The sequence below is a fragment of the Podarcis raffonei genome, chromosome 12, assembly GCF_027172205.1.
Source record: "Podarcis raffonei isolate rPodRaf1 chromosome 12, rPodRaf1.pri, whole genome shotgun sequence".
In the NCBI taxonomy this organism is placed as follows: domain Eukaryota; kingdom Metazoa; phylum Chordata; class Lepidosauria; order Squamata; family Lacertidae; genus Podarcis; species Podarcis raffonei.
In genome coordinates, this window is record NC_070613.1 from 15,960,686 (window position 1) to 15,983,723 (window position 23,038).

Here is a 23,038-nt window from a genome sequence, read left to right on the forward strand (position 1 = left end):
AAACAGCATTGAAAAGAACTGATGTTATATACTTAGGAGTCTTCTGGGAGAACTACATGATTCAAAAAAGAAGATAAAGTAGCTTGAGCTCAAGTATAACCACATCTTCCTGCTCAGGAGTCTCACAAAGAAAACCGGAAGAGGCAGGGCTTCCTGCTTCCTAAGTAGTTGACATTCTGACACCCTTATCTGAATGGAATAGGAATAGGGATAGTAGATTTCTTTAAACAATTTACTTGTTGGCCTTTAACCAATTAATCACTTACATGCAGACAAATTTACATGCAGTACGTATCACGTAACCTAAATAACTGTCTTTTCTAAAATCCTGACAGAAGGGGACAGCTTCTGTTACTAGTGAGATAATATTCAAATTTAACAAAAAGAACTACACTAATCTTTTTGAAGAACAGGGCATCTTTATAATGATCATTTGCAGTTATGAGGTATTTTAGTGTTTTGATTTCTTGTTGAGACTAATAGCCACCTTATTCTTTCTTATTTCTGATTCTATTATATTCCTTGAGGCAAAAGGGCCTGAAAAATAAAACAAAGTCAAGGTCCATCATTGTGAAAGAGGGACATTTAAATGGCATAAGAGAACAGGCAGCTTCATCTACCTGAAGTTGTTATAAGGAAGGAAAGCAATGGCACTTTTGCCAGGAAAGGCAAATTACATTCCACCCTCTCTAAACCGGAAAGGTGTTTTGGCACAGAGCAGCTGGAAAGAACCAGCGCTTCTGGCTGATTTCCCAGGATGCAACTGTGCTCATGGGGAAAAATAGGTCCTGGGAGAATTCCTGTGCTCCTAATTGTACACGGTACCATCCAGCAAGGTTTGTGAGGAGCTATCTTCTTGATGTACCCTTTAAAAGGAAAGTTCATGGTCACTTAATGGAGAACAGGTTAGTTGTCCTCAACACACTATAACAAAACTTTTGTGGTCATATAATTGGGGTGGTGATCAATCCATGCTAACAGGTGAAGTAGGGAGTCGAGTATGCCTTCCTGATTGTGAATATAGAACCAAAAAGGTATTTGCTTTTTCTGGCCAAATATACTGGACCTGATGTCTGTGGTGTAAGATTCGGTGAAGCTGGAATACTATGAGGAATGCTATCCCTTATTAAAGAGGTAATAAATGTTTAAACCACAGAGCCTAGGACTTGCCGAACAGAAGGTCAGTGGTTCGAATCCCGGTGACAAGGTGAGCTCCCATTGCTCGGTCCCTCCTCCTGCCAATCTAGCAGTTCAAAACACGTCAAAGTGCAAGTAGATAAATAGGTACTGCTCCGGCGGGAAGGTAAACGGCGTTTCTGTGTGCTGCTCTGGCTCGCCAGAAGCAGCTTAGTCATGCTGGCCACATGACCTGGAAGCTGTACGCTGGCTCCCTTGACCAATAAAGTGAGATGAGCGCCACAACCCCAGAGTCGGTCACAACTGGACCTAATGGTCAGGGGTCCCTTTACCTTTACTAAACATTTCAGAAATCTGCTGAGCCATACATTTCTGTCTGTTTCACTCTGCATTTCTAGACATGCAAGCGATTTGAAATCTTTGCCTTGTCTGTGTCACAGAGGCAATCATATTTTTTGGCATGCTTTTTTAAAATTTAAAAACTCACCCCATTCATGAAGGCTGATGTTTGGAACAAAAAAAAAAATGTAACACGGCACATTAAGTGGCCTGGCTTGTTCAGCAGCACAGAAGGCAAGCTTAAAATAGCACAAGATCTTAAGATGCACTTGAATGAACACATCCCCCAAAGGGGACAATTTTTGAAGTTTTATTAATAAGTGATGTGGAATATTTAAACGACCAATGCTGGCATGATGATGTGTCTTAGTGAAAGGGATTTCAGGCAGCATTTATAATTTGCACTACATTGTAAAAGTAGGTGTGAAGAGAAAAAAATAGTAGGATAGGTGGGTAATAAGGACCAAAAATGCCCCAATTAAAAAGACCAAAAAGGACAATCAGGTGATTTTTGAGGTTGGTCTTGAAATTTACTGGTAGATTTCAGATTTCTTTGATGTTTCCTATTGTGTTCTTCATCATCTAAGAGAGCCTTTCTCAGCCTTAAGCTGCCCAAATGTTTTGAAACTACAATTCCCTTAAGCCCCATCCAGCATGGCCCATGGTGAGTCGTGATGGGAGTTATAGTCCAAAGCATATGGGGGGCACCAGTTTGGGGAGGGCTGAGTTAAGCATGAATGGTATATTATGTCCTACCTCTGCAGGGAGCAAGGGTCATTTGGCACTGGTTAGCCTTATCAGGTGTCAGGCAACAGGATGCTAGATTCCAAATAGCAGGAGTTTGCAGGACCAGGGAGGGAGAGATCTCAGTGAGAGCATCTCTGCAAGACAGATGATGCTTCCACAAACAAAAGCAAGTCTGAGATCAAATAGCTGAATTACAATGGAGACCTGCTGAGTGTCCCTTAGATGCAAGCCAGCAGGAATTTAAAGAGACTTTGAGCTGTGAACTCAAAGATTGCTGGGCTTTTCCATATGCATGTCAGGAAGATCTTTCAGAAGAATGAGGGTGGGGGACATTTAGTGAGGTGGTTCCTCAGTTGAATCTGAGCCTTGGGTAGACTCTGGTGTCACATCCTTTTCCACTGGCTTAGATTCTGCACAGTAAACATTAAGGCAGACTCCTGCTGACCTCGGTCAGATGTCTTTGCTTTGCTCACTGTCCAAGCATCCAGGAATTGAGACATGCAGACACTCAATGTTCACTGCATTTCCAACATTCCACAATGTGATAAAACATATTGGTACCCCCTATGGGTTTTCACTGATGAAAATATACTCTGAAAAGTGCACTGTGAGATGCAGCACAGCACATAATGTAGATTTCACAGGCAGGATGCCCAGCCGCAAGCAAAGCTCTTTATGCACTTGTCTGTGCTCTCTAGATGCCTCAGTCGACAAGATGTCTCTCTCCTGAAGCTGAGTCATCGCAGATCCTTCCTTGAACTGCCATGAATGACTCTGAAGAGGTCTTCAGAAGCCTTGCCAAGGATGCTTTAAAAAGCAGTAAACAAAGTAGCAAGACAGTGTATTATTGATTTGATGAATCTTGACCACTGTTTCTCTTCTGGAGAACTGACCATTACTAAATGATAGGTGTGATCAGAATGGAGCATTCCAGCAAATATATTGAAAGCTAGGAATTTCAGACTTCACATTTTAACAAGTCTAAAATGGGGCATTTCACATTGTTCACATTTTATTACAGAGCAACAAACGTCTTATGGAGAGGCTAATGTTATCCAGTCTTGGCTATTTGTGTATTTCATACATCCATGATTGTTCCACTTAAATGCAGAATCTGGATACCGAGAATGTCAGCTTTCATTTAGAGAAAATAACGAGATTCAAGCCTTTGTGTTATGGAGATAAGCTTGTAGACATATTGGTTTGCCGGTGCCTGATAAAATCTCAGAAACCAGGGAAGAGCTTGGCAGGACTTGCATTGAAAGGGGGATTAGGCTAGCGATAAAATATTGTGCTCTCCAGATGTTGTAAGGTGATGACTCCCATCAGTTCCAAGCAGTGTTGCCAATGGCTAGTGCTGATGTGAATTGTGGCCTGCAACACCTGCAGAGCATCATGTCAGCTGGATTTCAAATTCAGTGCTTTGGCACAGCCATAGCACCTTGCTGTTTGTCATGCCTAGGCAAATAACAATACATTGTGGAGAACAAGTGTGCATAATACACAATTGCTTAACAACTCAGCCTTGCATTTCTTGCTCATCATTCTGGCTATTATTGTTGTTGTTGTTGTTAATAATAATAATAATAATAATAATAATAATAATAATAATGGTAATAAATGTATTTCTAAATAGCTCTTCATCTCATGATCTCATGCATGGCATTCAACAATGCAGGAATATGCAGCTGTCCTTTACCTGCAACCTTGGTGTTGTCCTATTTTTTTTCAAAAGTCCTTGCATTCATAAGGACTAGAAGATTGCTCTTTTTTAAAAAATGAAAGTGGACATGGTCACGCCACCTTTTGTGCTCATGAAAATGATGGCATATTCACAATCCTCTGTATGAGTAACAGCAGCCAAAGAAATATTTCCTTGGGAATGATGTGGATAGATGACTCCCCCCCCCCACTAGTTAGCTGATAGGTTCTTGGCCTCTGTAGTGACATCTGTATGCACAATTGAATTGCAATTGTGATCGTAATTGAGTATAATAGATTTCCCCCTGACAGGTGACATAATAAAAGTAACCTTCTCATTTGCTGTTGTTTCTGGTCAGTGCAAGACAACATAATTTATTATAAAATGAACCTTTCCATTTGCCTTACATAGGATCAATACAAGATACTACTATCCATTCAGGTTTTCGTTGCCAGTTGGAACCATTGTAATAATTCCTTCCTAAACCGTGGGAGCAGCATCTTCATTCTAAAAAGTTCCAAATCCTTTGCTTTGGAAGATCTCCAGTAAAGTAAACCAAAGGGTTGCCTGCTTATTTTTAAAAGGTGATGAAAGGCATAAGCATCATGGTTGTTTTCCTTCACTGTTATTAGGCTGTTACTTGGTCCTTTTCTTCACTGAGTGTTTTTACCACTAAAAGGATCTGGAAAAGTCATTTTGGAACAATGCAGGTTGGCTTTTAAGAGCCAGCTTAAAAGGAATCTCTGCTGATAGCACCTTCAACTGTCAGATACTTTCTCTGATTCTACAAGTTAAATGTTTAACGCCTTGATTTTTCACTGATGCTCAATAAGAACTATGAAAGCTCTAACACTAAACAGAGAAGAACAGCTACACCTGTTTTAAGATGCATTACCTTAATTATTATTTTCTTGAGGAGATCTATATCCCTCCTTTCGTTTTCTAAAAAGAAATACTCAAGGCAGATTCTCGAGCAAACCTTATAGTTAAACAGAAAATTACCACTGGGTTCCATACAATGCCTGCAAAAGTTATGGGCATATCTAGCAGGAAATGAAAGTGCAAATGTAACTTAGACTAAGTATTTTTTAATACTAGATCAAATTAAGTACTTGACATTACTCAGAGGTAAACATTGTGAACATGGAAATCCAAGCCAGTGTGAGACAAGCTCTAAATATTGTGCAGACCGTTAGTCAGGTAAAATAGATATGCATTCATAATCCAATAAACATTCAAGGGATGCATACTTTGATATGCAGAACCTCCTCTTCTATCATCCATGTTCCATTATTATATTCTATAATTCAACCAGAAAGCTTAGTCTTGTTGCTGCAGCAGATTGGTGGATATGTGAAATGTGTTGCGGCCACATTGTGCTCTGAGGGGCTCTTATAGTTCAATGTCTTCCACTGAGTTGAAGGTGCAGAATGAAAATAGTAAACACAGACCAAGTGTTGATTACAGGTTTTGGACTCTAAATATTGGGTTAGTTTTACCTCAAAATGTTTGCTTTGAATGACTGTTGTGAAAATGATAGAACAGAGAGTTGTTTGTCCACTCCCTCCCAGACTCTTTTGTTTCTACAGCAAGCTGATAACACTCAGGCTGCAGCAACAGTGAGTCTTAGAGGATGTTGTTATATGTAGCTATTAAAAAACACAGAAGCCACAACTACGTCTCAGAGCCAGACTCAGGGCAATATTGGCCTAAGTGCTTTTCCTTATGATTATATATAATTGAACATGGAAACCTCGGCTGGTGCCACTTTTTATGATTCTAAGATCGTCCTTCCACTGCAAATGGTTTCTCAGTCACTGATCTTCAGAAGACGTGTTTCTCAGTCTCAGTGTGTCCCTATAATAAACTTGCCAGACCGTTTAGAGAGCCCTTTGCCTGGCGAAAATGCGTCCCTGGACTCTTTGAATGGAAGACTGAGAGGGCTGTGTGAAGACAATAGGTATTGCTGTGTAGAGATGAAACTTACATTTGTTGCTCTGATCACCGCTGGCAAATGACCTTGATGCTCAGGCCTCAACAGCAACCTGTGAACCTAACAGGATATTATTATAAATAGTTAGGAGAGGAGAGGAGAAACCACAACAAAAGGGGAGGGAACTTTTTCCAGCCTGAGGGCTATATGGAAAATATACGGAAGACATGTTGGGATCACAAGGAGAGAGCTGGCATTTCAATGGGTTTAATTTTTGTGAGCCGCCTTGAATCCTGGTTCTGGGGAAAAGGTGGGATGATGATGATTTCATCTCTCTGAGGCCTTATGCAGCTAAACCCCAAACTAAGAAAGAGCTAATAATAGACTCTTGCATCCTACATAAGTTGTGTAGAAATGTGTGGTCTTCTGAGGAAGGGATGTGGTGTTCTGCTAAGACCACAGTGTGAGAAAGTGCACTCATAATGGTGGTGTGCTCCCCTCAGAGACTGCCAAGATAAGGCACCAGAGAGCTGCCCAGGCTTCACTGATGCACGATGACAGCGTAGAAGTAATGAGCCACCCTCCTTGGCCACTGGCCAGGCCTCTGCAGTCCCCTGTCGGGAGAGTGGGAAAGCTTGGTGATATCGTCATAGGATATTTAAGAACAATATAAAGCCCAGTAGTATCCTTGCTTAATTGAAGATCCTACTGCCAGCTGCAGTGAAGGAATAGGAAGACATGCTGCTGTTCTGGAAGAGCTTTCCCAGAAACTCAGAGGGCTGTGAGATCTCTTCTTTCATCCTTATATGCTTCTTGTTTAGCAAATAAACCCTGTTAAAGTCTCCGCTTGGTGTTCCCTTTCTTGCTTGCCCTGGTGTGAAAGTCTCTCACACAGAGTACAAACGGTCAAAAGGAAGCAGCTTGCTCCTCTTCAGCAATGGATCAATTTTTTAGGTCCCATTGGAATTTTTGCACATTTGAGATAAATGATATCTGTATGCACACTATGTCCCCTGTGAAAAGGAAGGACAGGCAACATCAGGGCCTGCTCAGGTTCGACTGTTCCCTCCTAGAACACAACGGCCGACTTTACATCTTATATCCTTTGTTTTGGTATTTTAAAATGGTATACCTCCTTGGGTGCCTTGGCAGAAAGGTGACTGGCAAGTGCAATAACTACTGAAGTAAAATGTCTTTGGGTATATAAATTATGCTGTTGGAACTTGCTACATTAGGGGCCATATCTTGTGGCCTTCCGTGGGCTAGAAAATTCCCTCTATTCTCCTGTCCCAGTAAGGGAAAGCAAAAAAAAGGAAAAAGGGGGGGCACCAGTTGTGGCAGGTGGATTAAAGTCTTTTTGGTGGGTTGTACAAGTTGTGCAGACCCTGTATATCTTCACATATCCAAAACAATCTCATGGGAAAATTAGCTAGGCAGAAGCTTAGGTGCAATGGGTTTTAATAAAAGGTAGATTTATATTAAACATCAGGGGGGAAATGTCTAAACTAGGAGTTAGCCAATAGAAAGAAGATCACTGAAGCTTTTCCCTCTCTTGAGGTTTCAGAGGAAATGTTGGGCCACAATTGGGGCCCACCCAACTCTAGAGTTTGGCATATTTATATATATGCAACACATTATTTCAGTTCAGTAAACACGTTATACAATGATTACACCCCCCCAAAAGGCAAGAATTTCTGCTGTCTCAGGCTGAGTGCTCTTATGTAAGCGCCAACATTGCCTTTCACACCCACTCTGTGTGGATGGGCCAATTTTCCACACACACACACACACACACACACACACCCTCCCTGCATCATGCGCCCTATAAAAAGAAAGCATTGTTATGTGAATTTGGGTCTCTGACTTGCAGAAAACCAAAGCTTTTCCTCTGGTTATTTTGTAGCAAACTGGGGTGGTCATTTGCTTCACTGTTTATATTGTTTTTAAAGAAAATATATAAACCAAAAGTCACAATTCTCAGCTACAACGCCTCACTATCTGTAGTGCAAGGCAATACCAAACAGAATTGTTGCAGACATTTCATAGTTAATGTATGTGATTGCCTGTACTGTATGTAACATTTAAGGAGGACAGGAGGCAAATGATCCTTTGGACCATTTGTAATTATTCCCCAGGCGAATGCTAATATAGCCTATGCAGCTTTTTAGTAGTGCGCTTTTGAACATATCCAAAACAGCCTTTTGGACCTTGCACCTTAAAGCTGTCATATAAGTATACATGTATAACTTCATTTATACTATCATACTGCTCCTTTATTAACCTGGGACTTAATCCCTCACTTCCTTCTCCCAAGGGAGTGTTTATTTTCATTTTTAATTAATTTCACCCACCGTTTTTTTACGCTTAAAGCATGACTCAAGGAGCCCAAGTAAGCAGCAAAGGCCTTGTAGCTACGTCACAGTAAACTATAGTTAGCAGTTTGCTGCAAGCACACTGAACTAGTTCAGTTTGCTCCTCTCTGCTAGCGTGACAAAAGAACCATAATGGCATTTTCCTCCCTCCCTCCACCATCGTTTTTACTCTCCAGGAAAACGGCTATGCAGACCATACTCCTATCATGCATGCTGGATGAAGCCCCTTCAGATCCTGTCCCATGGAAGGCAATAGCCCATTGAAGCTAAGGAAGGCTGATTCCTCTCTTTAAAAGGCCATTTCAACCTGCTGCACAAATGACAAAATAGGGTTGCCAACTTCTCAACCTGCCTCCTGTAACTATGCCTGCAACACTAACCTCATCTTGAGAGGCAGACAATTAGCAGGTGGATAATGTTTATTTCCATGCAGAATCAGCTGCTGACAACTGGCCATCAAGCTGCAGTTCAAGAGAAGGCCAGGCTAAGTGCCCTCCTTCCCCATCTGGCAACCATATTTGCAAAAGGGCTCCGTGGAACATATTGCAGTCTGTGAGCCAAATGAATTTCAAACAAGACAGCAAAGTTTATGCTGTATAAATATTTGCTTTCCCTTACAGCGTTATGGTTTCATAAGTGAGACACGGAACAATCCTATCCACAGTCTCCAAATTTTGATCAATGAATGCTCAGGTTTTGTAGTTTTTTTAAAAATTTGGTGTGAGGATAGGCCTGGTATCCTGCTATTTATTACATTTATGCCCCATCTTCTCCCCCAAGGAGCTCAAGGTGGCATGCACAGCTCTCCCTATTTTATTCTCACAACAAACCTGGGAGATAGGTGCGGCTGGAAGACCAAATGACTAGCTGGAGGTCACCTAGTCAGCTTCAGGGCCCGAACCACTACACCCCATTGGCTGTCAATGTGCTCAGTGCTCGTTCACACCATGAACAAGACACACATATAATATGAATGCAAACGAATCCAATGGAGTAAATTAAAAACGCTTAAAAATCTCCCCTCATTGGTGACCTTACGCACCAACCACCAGCCACTGCAAGACAAGTGGCTTTTGTTGGGTCAGCAGACTCCCTAGATAGGCAGAAAAATGCTGTGTGTTTTTTTTTAAAAAAATGCAAATAATAACTATTGCTAACACACACATACATACACACACCTCCCAATGAGGGCTGCCCATGAGAAAAACTCCACATGAGCTGAATATTGGAAACAGTGTATTTTTATTTTATTTTATTTTATTTTAAGGCCTGGTTTATGCTCACAACAAGCCTGTGAGGTAGGTAGGTCAGGCTGGAAGACAGTGATTGGCCCAACGTTCACCCAGTGATCTGACAGGGATGAAATGGAGGGAGGGCGAGTGAGAGCAGGGAGATGGCAGTTGTGACAGTTGATGGCAGTTGGTCTGGGGGTGAAATCCCAGCAGAGCTCAATAGGTCTTGTAGGGTTTTGGAGCAAGGAAAGGTATATACAGCAGCAGCAGCAGCAGCAACAACAGCAGCAAGATGTCGGAAAGTAAGTCCATAAGGAAAGGTTTTTAAATGATGTAATTGGAAAGGAATGAGTGATGGAGTGCAGCATTAGAAGAAGGAAGGTGGGTGACATTGTAGCACAGAGGAAGAAAACGGGGCCCTGGCGGTTTCAAAGCCATAGATATGGCACCTGTGTTTGGGGAGCAGTAATTGCTCGGCGTTAGAAAGGAAACCAGAAACCCAGGTAAAGGAAAGGTATGGATGCAAGTGGCAGAACAGAAATTTTGTGAGGGGGAAAATGAAGGCAGTTGTGGAACAATTAGGTATTATACAAAGTATGAACTTGTATATGTGTGTGCAAAAAATAAAAAGGGTTTTGTAAACAACTCCACTCCAACATATAAAGGCAGTGTTGTATAGTGGTGAGAGGGTCAGACTAGGAAACCCGGGTTCGAATCAGCAGTCAGCCATGAAGCTCACTGGGGTGACTTTGGGCCAGTTTGCTGCCCGTCCGCCTAACCTACCTTACAGGGTTGTTGCAGGGATTAATTGAGGAGAGGAAGAACCATGAAATACCACATTGAGCAACTTGGAGAAAAATAGCAGGATATTAAGGCAAACCCAGTGGGAAAGAAGAAGACCAAAACCAAAACGGGTTTAGTTTAAGTTCAGTTACTGGCCGCTAATAATAGTCCAATAAGATATTTCTGGGGCCCTCCCGGAGATTTCTAAAACAGATCAAAGTGATATTTGAGAGCAGATTGTCAAAACTACACCCAGAATCAAAATAATAATGGTGAATAATTTCAGTTTATTACCTGCCTTTTACCATAAGGCCCCATGGTGCGCTACAGTAATTTAAAATACAATATTAAAAGCAGTTTATAACACTAGCTAACTCTATGTAGGTTAGCAGACCTGTTGCCAGTTTAGTAACTGTAAGACAATGCTTTACTCAGCTGTTTAGTATAGCAGCTCTCTTTGTACACCTGAAAAGGAGATGCCTAATTTTGGCCCTGCTGTAAGGGATTTAAAATCGTGTTTCCACTTCTACTCAACAACTTTTGGAGTGTCCTGGTTTTTACTTTTTGAAATATGGAAATCCTAAAAATGCCAGTTGTCATATATTGGGACTTGGACTGCGTATGGCTTGGACTGCAGACTTTTCTGCTGTCAGCCCAATCATAACCATGCAAATTCTCCTGAATTCATTGAGGCTTGCTCTCAGGTAAGTAGGGTTAGGATGGCTGTCTTAATTCATGAGTTTTTCCTTTGCTAACTTCCGAAGAAAGGATATAATAGCAAAGTGACCATAATCATTTACTTTACTGAAAGAAGATTTAATTTGATGGTAGATCTGATGTTACTATAGTATAACTGCAGCTCTAAAACGTACAAGTACATTTGCTATCATGATAGGGGAGAGGCATGGAACGGAAGGGGTGAAGGACATTGCATGCATTTCCCTTCATGCTCCCTGGGGTCAATGTCCATCCTGCATTTACTAACTTATTCTAGGGACTTTTTGGCAGGGGGGCTGAAATCTGAAGAATCACAACTCTAGCAACTCACATGAAGAATTTTTTTGGAAGAAAGGCACCCTCAAATTTATCCATAACATAAAATATGGACCAAGCAGGTATAATGATTTATCAATACAGGTACCAGAAAACAGGGACTCTTACCTGGTAAAGGGATGATACAGATCATAGACTCCAATCTAGTTAGTCTGGACGAATCTCTAATACTTAATTGGGCTATCATGCAAGGCAGGGAGTGGAGAGAAGGTTTGCAGGCTCTAGTAAAACATATAAGCCCAAGCTTCAACATATTTACTAGGGACGTGGGTGGCTCTGTGGCTTAAACCACAGAGCCTAGGGCTTGCCGATCAGAACATCGGCGGTTCGACTCCCTGTGACAGGGTGAGCTCCCGTTGCTCGGTCCCTGCTCCTGCCAACCTAGCAGTTCAAAAGCACGTCAAAGTGCAAGTAGATAAATAGGTACCGCCCCAGCGGGAAGGTAAATGGTGTTTCCGTGCGCTGCTCTGGTTTGCCAGAAGTGGCTTAGTCATGCTGGCCACATGACCCAGAAGCTGTACGCCAGTTCCCTCGGCCAATAAAGCGAGATGAGCGTGCAACCCCAGAGTTGGCCACGACTGGACCTAATGGTCAGGGGTCCCTTTACCTTTACCTTTAAGCCCCATAGAGTTCAGTGGCATATACCCACAGAAAGCTTCAGCTCAGTTTCCTCTGCCTGTCCTCATTGACTCATAAACTTGGTTTATGTGTGTCTCATAGGCACATATTTGAAAGTACTTTGTGGCTTATTTCTAAATAAACATGCATAGGACAGGGCTATGAGTGTGTTTATCTGCTTGCACCAATAATTTGATTTAATTAATATAATTAAATCCTTATCGCTTCTGCAGAGAAAACTTTGGTGTAAACAAAAAGCAACATAAATGCTTTTCTTTAAAGTGGTAGGCATACTCTCCTTACAGATCATCAATACAAAAGACATTAAGAAGATGTTAAACAAAACATCATAAAAGAGTAACAACATAAATGCATTATAGGGAACAAAATCTTTCCCAAACTTGGTTACTGCATGTGAGTGGGTTGCACAGATAGCTGCATTTCACACTTTTTTGTGTGCATGATCCAGGTAGGATTTAACTAGATTAGCTAACGAAAATCCTATTATGCACCAACCATATAAAAGCTGCTCTTAGAGCCTCTGCCACAGTCAGACAGTTCAGGCTGGCAATAAACTTAGGGTTGTAATGGTTTCAGCAAGCCGCTTTAACTGTTCCTTTAACCTATGTAAGACAGATTTGTGGATGGTGTGAGGTACAGTTGACCCTGGAGCTGGTGGATCTGGGTGACATAGTATTCCTTCTGAAGGTTGAGGTCCACAGTTTTTGGTGACATGGTAAATCCTTAATTTGTTCTGGAAACTCAGGTAGCAGTCAGACCCATGAATCTGAAGTTGGTTTGCCAGCTGTAACCAATCTAAGAAAAGGGTGGCCTAACTATATGACACACTTCCTGGCAATCTCTGGGCTAGACTACTGTAATGTGTGGGGAATTGTCACTGAAGACTGCTCTGAAACTTCGGATACTTCCAAATGCATTGGCCTCTGTTTTAGTGGGAATGACTTGCTAGTAAGAGCTGTGCAATGGTTCCCAATTTGTTTCCAAGCAGAATTCAAAGAACTGATTGTAACCTTTGACACTGTAAATGGCACTGTATTGGTCCGGAATGTCCTGTACAGTACTGTGGGAAACTGCTCTCTGTGTTACCTTTTTTGGAGGCAAGACTAATGAAAGCAGGGCATTTTTTGGTAATGGAACTTCCTCCCCAAAGAGACCCAGCAAACCAGATTGGTTTTCATTTTAAAAGCTTTGGGTTGTTGCTGTTTCACTTAAGAGTGCTTTCTTGGGCCTTTTTGCAGGTGACACCTGCTGACCAGCTAGGATACATCTTGTTAACTTGCTCTGCTGTTGCTGACTATAGATACAAGAGAGGTTGCTTATGGGGGCATTTAAACCTAACTTTACAAGTGATCATGTAAAGTGATCATGCCATCCCTTGGCAACATGTCCCCCCTAGCCCTTTTCAACCTATTTATTTATTTGGGATACTTGTTTTCCATTTTACAGACCCAAGAAGCTCTCAGAAAGGGCATACAAAATATGTTTGCAATAGAAATCACATTCAAGTCTGGCATAAGGAACAGAACCAAAGTCACGAAGGAAGCCTATGCCACAAAACCTTTGTTAGTCCACAGTGGGAGGCAGTAATGCTTCTGAATGCCAGTTGCTGAGGTCCAGCGCCGAGGGCCTTCTGCCAGTTCCCTGACTGCGAGAAGTGAGGTTACAGGGAACCAGGCAGAGGGCCTTCTCGGTAGTGGCGCATGCCCTGTGGAACGTCCTCCCTTCAGATGTCAAGGAAATAAACAACTATCAGACTTTTAGAAGAAAAATGAGGGCAGCCCTGTTTAGGGAAGCTTTTAATGCTGGATGAATCATTGTATTTTAATACTCTGCTGGAAGCCGCCCAGAGTGGCTGGAGAAACCCAGCCTGATGGACGGGGTATTAATAATAATAATAATAATAATAATAATAATAATAATAATAATAATTGCTACAAACCCCAGGAAGGGAGAGTGCTCTTGTGCTTGGGATTCTCCTCCTCTGGTTTCCCACAGGCATCAAGCTGGGACTAGATCAGGGCCAGATTTAGGTTTGATGAGGCCCTAAGCTACTGAAGGTACAGTCATACCTCATGTTACGTTTGCTTCAGGTTGAGCGTTTTCAGGTTGCATCCCGCAGCGACCCGGAAGTACTGGAAAGGGTTACTTTTGGATTTCGCCGCTCGCACATGCGCAAAACCGGTGAATCACGACACACACAGGCGCAGGCTGCGTTCTGCTCATGTTGTGAACGGGCCTCCGGAACGGATCCCGTTTGCAACCAGAGGTACCACTGTAATGGGGCCCTTGGTATTTCCAGCTGTCCTTTGTCAACAACAAATTGTCCGTTTTTTGTGTTGAATATATGCTATATGGCAATTTATGGACCTAATAGGGATCTAAAGCCATTGCACATGTTGCCATGCAACCAGTCCATGCAGAATGTAGGCACCCTATATATAGAAATGAGCAAACCAGTGATATTTTAGGGAGCAGGCTAGCAGGCGGGGCCCATTACTTACCTCATAGGCGCCTACACAACACAAAACACTGTTGCTGTATGTAGGTTTTATTTCATTTGCTTTTTATCTTATATTTTGGAAATGTACATCCAGTTTTTTTCCCTTTAATTTTTTGGGGAGGCTCCCAAGAGAGTGGGGCCCTAAGCTATAGCTTGTTTAGCTAATACCTAAATCTGGCATCTTACTAAGGTGCCACTAGACTCCCCGCAGACCCTCTTCTTCCCTCCTCTCTGCTCTCCACGCGTTATCCTCCCTTCCACTCCACCTAAGCATCTTTACACCTCCGAGCCCAACGTCACTCGCAACCCGACGCAAGATCTACCTCCCGCCCCTGCCTGCGCGTCGCCATTGGCTCTTTCTTCCTGCCGGTCAAAGAGCCGACAAGCGGCTTTCTCCGGGGAGGAGGCGGGGCTGCTGCTGCTTGGCGTAGAGCTGTCACAGGAGGGAGAGAGGGGAAGGAAGAGTCTATATCGTGTCGCCACTGCAGGAGGGGGGACTCCTGCTTTGCGCCGCCCGGTTTGCACGCACAGCATCTCTCTCTGCCGGGTTTCATCGTTTCTCTTTTTCTCCCCCCCTCCCTCCTCCCCGTGATCTAGGAAGCAGCCAGGTCTATTATTCCTTCAAAATCCAAACTTTGCGCGTGGAGTCCGTGCACAGCCCTCCTCCGGCCGAGGGTGCCGTCCAGCAGCAGCAGCACTCCGAGGCGCCGCGCTCCGCCTCGCCGAAGGAAGCAGCCGTCGCTTCACCCAAGGAAGGAGCGAGACCCAAGGAAGGGGCGCCCCGCAAGGAAGCTCCGTCACCCACCGAAGGAGCCAGACCCAAGGAAGCCGCTTCGCCCAGGGAGGCTCGTTCCCCCAACGAAGGAGCCAGACCCAAGGAAGGCGCGCCAGTAAAGCAGGGCTCGGCGCCTGCGCTCCAGCAGCTCCTTTCCCCCGGCGACAGGGACAAAGCCGCCCGGGATCCCGCCCCGAAAGTCTTCATCCCTTCCTCCAACAGCATGCCGGACAAGAAGTTCTTTGAGAATCTCTCCGGAAAAGGGAAAGCCATCGGGGTGTTGACCAGCGGAGGCGATGCGCAAGGTAAGACAGTTACCCACGGTTTTATTTTATTTTTTGTTGGGAGGATTGGGTAATGCTATGCGCACTCCCCAACCCCACCGAAGGGGGGAGCTCATTGCCAGATGCCTCTAGGGGGGTGGTTTGAGGAGCAGGGAACGACCTGAAAGGGGACTGGACGTGGTTTCCGTGCAGGGAGGGTTCAGCTGCGCACGCATGGCTCCGGGAAAGAAACTGGAAGCGTTACAGGTGGAAAGGGAGGGGTCCGTAAGAAGGCATAGGGTAGTGGACGTGAGACGGCTGGGCCAGAAAGCAGTGGGGATTCATATATGCAGGAGCAGGGGGGAAAGGGTTGGTGGGGGGTGCTGACAGGTGAAGATTGCAGGAATAAGCATAGGTGGTAGAGGGATAAAGTAAAAGAGGGTACGAGCTGCGTAGCTAAGATTATTATTTTTTATATTTTTCTGCTGGTGGTAAAGTAGCTAAGAACTGAGCTCCAGTTTAACAGAAGAAAAACCCAAACCTTTTTGCAAAGGTTGAGTTAAAAATGTTCTTGGAGTGAGAGTGAAACAGACTCGGGGGGGGGGGGAATTGCTTCTGACATTCCTCCTCCCTCTCCCATCACATTCCCAAACGTGTGACCTTCCTCTTAAAGGACCAAGCACCGCCAGGCTCTCTGGGAACTCGGTTATCATTCAGATGAGGATGCCTTTCCCCTCTCTGGCAGGAGAGGGAAGACCAGAGGAGGGGGAAAGGCCGAGGGAGGCCTTTGTTGTTTGGGCTGGTTTTGGAAGTGATGGGGCTGCCTGCTACAAGAGTGAAGAGGAAACCCACTGGGTGGTATTCAACTAACTTACTCATTTCAGAGCTGTTGAAACTAAGGGACCTAACTTAGTCATGTTCACTGATTTCACTGGGTCTGCTTAGTCAAATACCACCATCTGTGGTATTTGGTTCTGCCAGACCTGATATCCTCAGGCTTTCCCTTCACTTTATATAACACATAATTGATCCGGAATAGACAAAGGGCTCTCCAAGACTGCCTTATATGGCTAAAAACAACAAGCCACTTACTGGAAATAGTAGTGTGATTTGTGTGTTTGGCCAAAGAGGAAATCGATTTTTAATTCTTAAGAATTTAACAGGCTGCTGGATGAGGCCCATCTAGTCCAGCATCCTGTTCTCACAGATGCTTGTGGAATACCAGCAAGCAGGACCTGAGCCCCCTCCCTTCCTGCGGTTTCAGCAACGAACGCGTTAATTCTGGACAGTTAATTCTGGATTTACTTCCTTCTGCATTCATACAATTTGAATCATGCACTTCAGAGGGCGAAGACAGTGGCGGTTAAGTGAACTTGACCATGTACCCTAAGAGGAAGAAATGGCGGTGGCGCGGTGGTAAACGTGCATGGGAATCACGCACGTGTCTAACGAGGGCCAGGATAGCATCCTGCGTCTCATTCATAACTTCCCCCAACAGTTGCAACCGGTGACTAATAGGGCTGCATGGGATTTCCAGGGGGTGGTAGAATCGCGTTGCAAAACGCCTGGCTCCTCCTTGGGGGGCAGCCAACTGGGGTTTGTTCTTCGCCTGCTCCTGTTGCCATCTGTCTGTCTCGGCAGGCAGTGGAAGATTAACACCTCTGGAATTTGCAACACGATCAAGAGCCACAATTTCCGTTAAGGGCTGAACCGGCTCAAGATCACTCCCCTGCGGCTAAATGAGTCGGTTGTTTCCGTTGAGATTCCTGCATTGTAGGGGGTTGGACTAGATGAGACTGCCCTGTGCAGCGGGTCTACTCAGAAGTAAAGCCCACCGACTTGATTGGAGGTTTCTAACCGGAGCTTGGATAGGCACCTGTCAGGCATGCTTTAGCTGTAATTCGTGCCTTGCAGCGGGGTTAGACTGGATGAGCCTTTGGGGTCCCTTCCAAGTCCACGATTCGGTGATTCGATTATTCTATGACTCCGCTTGCAGCTCGCGGCCCCCGCGTGCCCTTCTTCCCGGTATCCTCGGAGGCAGGGCTCTTCTGGCCGGCGCAGGCTCCGCCTCCAGTGTGTACGTGATCCTTTGCGAGTCGCTGCGGATTGTGCCTCGGTACGTCACGCTCGCATGTTGGAAGCATCGGCGGCACATCTTCTCCCCGTCTGCCTTGCTCCATCGGGAACGTTGCCCATCCATCAGTTAGTGGCTGGACCAGGGCTTGCTTTGAGACCGGGAGCTAAAGCCTGCGGGTTCTCCTTGAGTACACGCGAAGGAAAACCGTTCTCCTGAGAGTGTGCAGAGGGCAGTCGCCTTGCCAGTGCTGTGAAGCTAGCGTTCCAAGCGCAAGGTTCTTAAGTGGTATTATTAAGTTGCACAGAAGCAATTTCACTGTACTACTTGGGGTCAAATAATATTATTACCCCTCCCTCCTCCACGCGTTCTCTCTGCTTACTTAAGCTTTCATCATGTCATGCCGGCGGAAGAACGTGACTAGGTAGCAACCCGAGTAATCCACACTCAAGTGCTGCCTCTGGGAAGTAGGAGGAGGGCAAACCCTAGTTTTTCCAAAGAAATAAACTGCATCATTCGGAGGGCGAGCCCTGGCACTCATTCCAGCGTGACTGGGGCTTATATAATAAAGGCAACAGCGGCGGGGCGGGGGTGAGAGAGACGGAGAGGAAAAATACATTTTTGCCACAAGGCAGTCCATTGCTACATTTAAACCTTCTCCTGAAATTGTGTCTCGATTTGGTTACCTAAATGGCCCGTTGACAACTGTAGCATGTGAACAGCCAAGAGGGAAGAAGAAAAGTTTGCATTGCAAAGGCTGTGGGCATCAGCCAAACCCTTTTGTTTTCTTCCAGGATCGGAAGAGCACTGGCTGAATCCAGCCTAAAGACTTGGAATGATTATTTTTTCTGGAGGGAGATTAAAGAGACCCCTCTGGGAAAAGTAGGTGTGTGTGTGTGTTTCTGTTTTATTAACCTGCCAGGGAAACAGAAACACAGGCAGGGTTCTGTATCCACATCCCGGAAGGAGAGAGTAAGCATGCACTGGTTGCCTTTGAGTCATAATCTTTCAAGGTCATTGAGACAAGGTGGAGCAAGTGCAACTTCTGACTAAAAGTTGCAACCTTGGAGGTTACAGAGGAAAGCTTATGCAAAGCAGCTCTTTAGATCCACTAGTTTTTCCTCGTTTGCTGGTCCTTCAGTGCCCAAACTTTTTCTTTAACAGGCTTTATAGTTGGAGATATGTCATTTGTACGCATCATTAATCGGAACTGGAAATTTGAATGCACATTCTTGTTCTGAAAGTCAACCGCTGATTTAAGCTTCACATTTGCACATTTCTGTTATATCAAGTTTCTCCTTATTTGCTCCTGTATATTCATACAATCCTAGAATTTTAGTTTTGTATGTGTGTCGAACTAGACTGGAGAATACATACAGATATTACTACTTCATATTTTAAAGCGAGGACTAAGAACGTTGTCATGAACACAATTACTTAGGAGTAAGTCTCGCTAACTTTGGCAGGACTCTCAATTACGGATGCATATGATTTGGGCTGCATATTTTCTAAGCTGCACACTGCTATGGCTCCTTTTCAGTAAAATAATTGCCAATGTCTTGTCTGAAAGTGAAGACAGTACGCTCATGATGTGTGAGACATTCCAAGGCTGCCTTTTCAGGCACCGCAAAAAAAGTATCTCAGGGCAGATTCCGGAATTGTACCAGCTCCGGAATTGTACCAGCTCAGGGATATATTCACAGTGGATAGAAATCAGCATCATCATTCTGATGTCAGGTGGCAAATGGAAAGGGTCTAGCATTTGAAGTCCATTTGCGGTTTTGGTACAAGTTCTTACACAAACTCCCTACAAGAGATGTCTCAGTGCCCATCAACTGATCAGAGATGAGAGAGGTCCATTTGCAAACAGTTTATTATTGATAGGTGGCTCATATTGGGGATAGGGCAATATTTATGACAGTTGTCATACATAAATACTGTGGTTGAGGATGAAATTTCTTTGTAATTCACCAAACACCTACCGTATTTTTCGCTCGATAACACGCACCTGACCATAACACGCACATAGTTTTTAGAGGAGGAAAACAAGAAAAAAAAATTCTGAATGAAACAGTGGATGTATCATTTTTGTGCTTCATGCTGCGGCCACAGACATGTGATTTGACGGTGAGTTTGGGGTAGCCCAATGCAAAGATCCTGAGGATCCATGTGGATCCATGCTTTGTAACCACATTTTTGCACCATTGCAGCCCCAGGCAACAGTGGGTGCGTGATTTTTTTGGTGCAGGCTGTAGCCATGGACATGCTATGTGATCTGATGGTGAATTTGGGGTGACCCAATGCAAAGATCCTGAGGATCCATGTGGATCTGTGCTTTGTAACCACGTTTTTGCACCATTGCAGCCCCAGGCAACAGTGGGTGCGTGATTTTTTTGGTGCAGGCTGTAGCCATGGACATGCTATGTGATCTGATGGTGAATTTGGGGTGACCCAATTCAAAGATCCTGAGGATCCATGTGGATCTGTGCTTTGTAACCACGTTTTTGCACCATTGCAGCCCCAGGCAACAGTGGGTGCGTGATTTTTTTGGTGCAGGCTGTAGCCATGGACATGCTATGTGATCTGATGGTGAATTTGGGGTGACCCAATGCAAAGATCCTGAGGATCCATGTGGATCCATGCTTTGTAACCACGTTTTTGTACCATTGCAGCCCCAGGCAACAGTGGGTGCGTGATTTTTTTGGTGCAGGCTGTAGCCATGGACATGCTATGTGATCTGATGGTGAATTTGGGGTGACCCAATGCAAAGATCCTGAGGATCCATGTGGATCCATGCTTTGTAACCACGTTTTTGTACCATTGCAGCCCCAGGCAACAGTGGGTGCGTGATTTTTTTGGTGCAGGCTGTAGCCATGGACATGCTATGTGATCTGATGGTGAATTTGGGGTGACCCAATGCAAAGATCCTGAGGATCCATGTGGATCCGTGCTTTGTAACCATGTTTTTGCACCATTGCAGCCCTGTTTTTGCATCAGATCATTGCTATGTGATCTGATGGTGAATTTGGGGTGACTCAATGCAAAGATCCTGAGGATCCATGTGGATCCGTGATTGGAACCACGTTTTAAGTAGGGAGGGAAGGAAAAACATAGAAGCGACAAGGAGAGGGGTGTGCAGAGAAGCAGCTGGCTAAGAATGCAGGAGAGGGGTTTTACCGGAGGGAGGAAAGGAAGGCAAAAGTCCCCCCCCCCACAAGCCAGCCAGCTCTCTCTCTCTCCCCCCCCCCCCAACCTGCATGTTGCCTTCGAGTCCCAGACGCACGGAAAGGAATTGCCTGGAGGGGAGGGGTTTTCTCTGCTCTTTGTTCCGTTTGAGCAAACACAGTAAGGAAACAGAAGCGGGTGGGCAGTAAGACCCTGAGGCAGAATGCAGGAAAGCAGCAACTTCCTCCTTTCCTCCCTTCTCCGGACGATTTGATATTTGCCTGATTTATGCCTTCACTCGCGCTTGTCAGCTCCAGGGACCACACATTCGCTCAATAACACGCACAGACATTTTCCCTTACTTTTTAGGAGAAAAAATCTGCGTGTAATAGAGGGAAAAATACGGTACCTATACTAAAATGCCACTATTTCTGTAAAATCCACTGTATTTACTCCTGTATTTGTCCTGCTAAATTAAAGGGGACAAGTTGTTGTAAAAATTGGTAGTACTGAATTGTAAGTTATTTTGCATTATCATGTCACGCGTCTAGTAGATCTATCTATTCATCAAACAAACAAACAAACAAACAAACAAACAAACAAACAGTATCCATCTATAAACTCCTTCGCAGCCAAAATAAAAGGCTCAGCATACTCATAAGCTGCTGCTAAAATCTGATGTCTGTGGCTGTGCAGCAATGACTGAGCACTGTTAATGCTTGAGGATAGTTTTCTGTATATGAGAAGATAATTACATTATTGTAGATATAATTGAATTTCTATTACGGCAGTGAAGAAACCAAAGGTAATAAAATAAAGCCTTGCTTTCCATGGCCTCTCATTAGCCCTCTAACTAAAATACCATTCCTCTGTCTCTGCATATTCTCGTTGCCTGATTAGAAGTTTCAAGATTAAATTGAAAATGTGAACGGTGACAAAAGTCTTAGGTTCTCTGAGAAGTAACAAGACATTTAAAAGTGTTGAGAGCTGACATTGGATTGGAGTTAATTGAATTTAGGTCCCATTGAAACCAGCCTGACGTTAGTCATACCTAACCCTCTTAATTTCAGTGGGAACAAAGACTAGATCCAACCCAAATGGTTTTGAGAATATATTTGGTAAAAGGAGCCTGTAGAAACAACCACTTAAACATTATTTTTGCCTAACAATAAAATACAAACTGTGTTTCTTGCAGCTAAAGGTCAGAGCAATCTGAAAATAAAGAAACATTTCCATGTGATATATACAGAAATAGAAAGTAAATGTGCAAATATTGAGCCTTTTTAAAATAGGGAAGCACTTAAAGCAGGCACCCCCCAACTTGGCCCTCCAGATGTTTTGGGACTACAGTTCCCATCATCCCTGACCACTGGTCCTGTTAGCTAGGGATGATGGGAATTGTAGTCCCAAAACATTAAGTACTTAACAAATTAAGTACTTAACCCGAGGTACTACTGTATAGGGAATGATCCTGCAACCTTAGCATTATCAGCACCACGCTCTAACCAGCTGAGCTATGCTGATGACAAACTATAGGACCATTACCCTTGTTTCCTGGTTGTGAACTTCTGGAGGCCTGTGGTTAGCTCCTGATGGACCTTGGTCTGACCCAACACGTAGCACATTTAAATGGTCCTGAATTTAGCACCTCTTGTGTTCCAGCGGGTGATCCAACACAATGGTGCTTTATTTCTAAGCAGGAAGGTGTTAGGGCTTAAGCCATATCCCATGGCCTAGAAATCTTGTCCCTAGATTCATACGCATAGGAGTCAGCTGCAGTCACTCAGAAATGACACCCTGGTTTTCTGCTGCAGGTCCTCCATGGCTGAGCAGCGGAATAGAGGATAGGGCCTGGTAACTAAACTATAGCTCGGAAATAATAGGGGAGGGGAAATCAAGTTGCAAGGAAACAACTCGAAGATCTGTCCGGACACCTTCATTTTAGTTGAAAATGACATGTTACCTAACGGGAGCAATCAGCAGCCGAGCTTCATTAATATAGAAGGCATGCGGGGGGGGACCCCATTAACCTACCTATTCCGTTTTACTTTTCTAATTTGGGAGAAAGCTTATTATAGAAAAGGATTACCAGACAAATTCATTAAAGTGAGGACACTACTTACTAAGAAAGGCAGATTTTGGGTTCCCTTTGGGAAATATAAATTATGCAGCTTTAATCATGGTTTATGAGATTATCATGGCTGTAGGATATCTGATACTATTTTTATTGAAATACAGCATGGCTTTGATTAAAGCACCTTATTAGTTCTGTTCAAAATGAAACAATAAGTGTTGTCTCATTTTATTGGAGACCTGCAGGTACT

The 23,038-nt window shown here is 44.0% G+C and overlaps 1 protein-coding gene across 4 annotated transcripts in view; it reads left to right on the plus strand.

Moving 5' to 3' along the window:
- Window positions 1-9,647: 9,647 nt before the first annotated feature.
- PFKP (phosphofructokinase, platelet) overlaps window positions 9,648-23,038 on the plus strand; it is a 61,583-nt gene continuing 48,192 nt past the window's right edge. For all 4 annotated transcript variants that reach the window (XM_053409459.1, XM_053409456.1, XM_053409457.1 and 1 more), the window contains exons 1-2: window positions 9,648-9,764; window positions 15,035-15,517. In XM_053409459.1, the coding sequence (XP_053265434.1) occupies window positions 9,755-9,764; window positions 15,035-15,517 (493 nt within the window). In that variant the 5' untranslated portion in view covers window positions 9,648-9,754. The remainder of the gene's footprint in view (window positions 9,765-15,034; window positions 15,518-23,038) is intronic.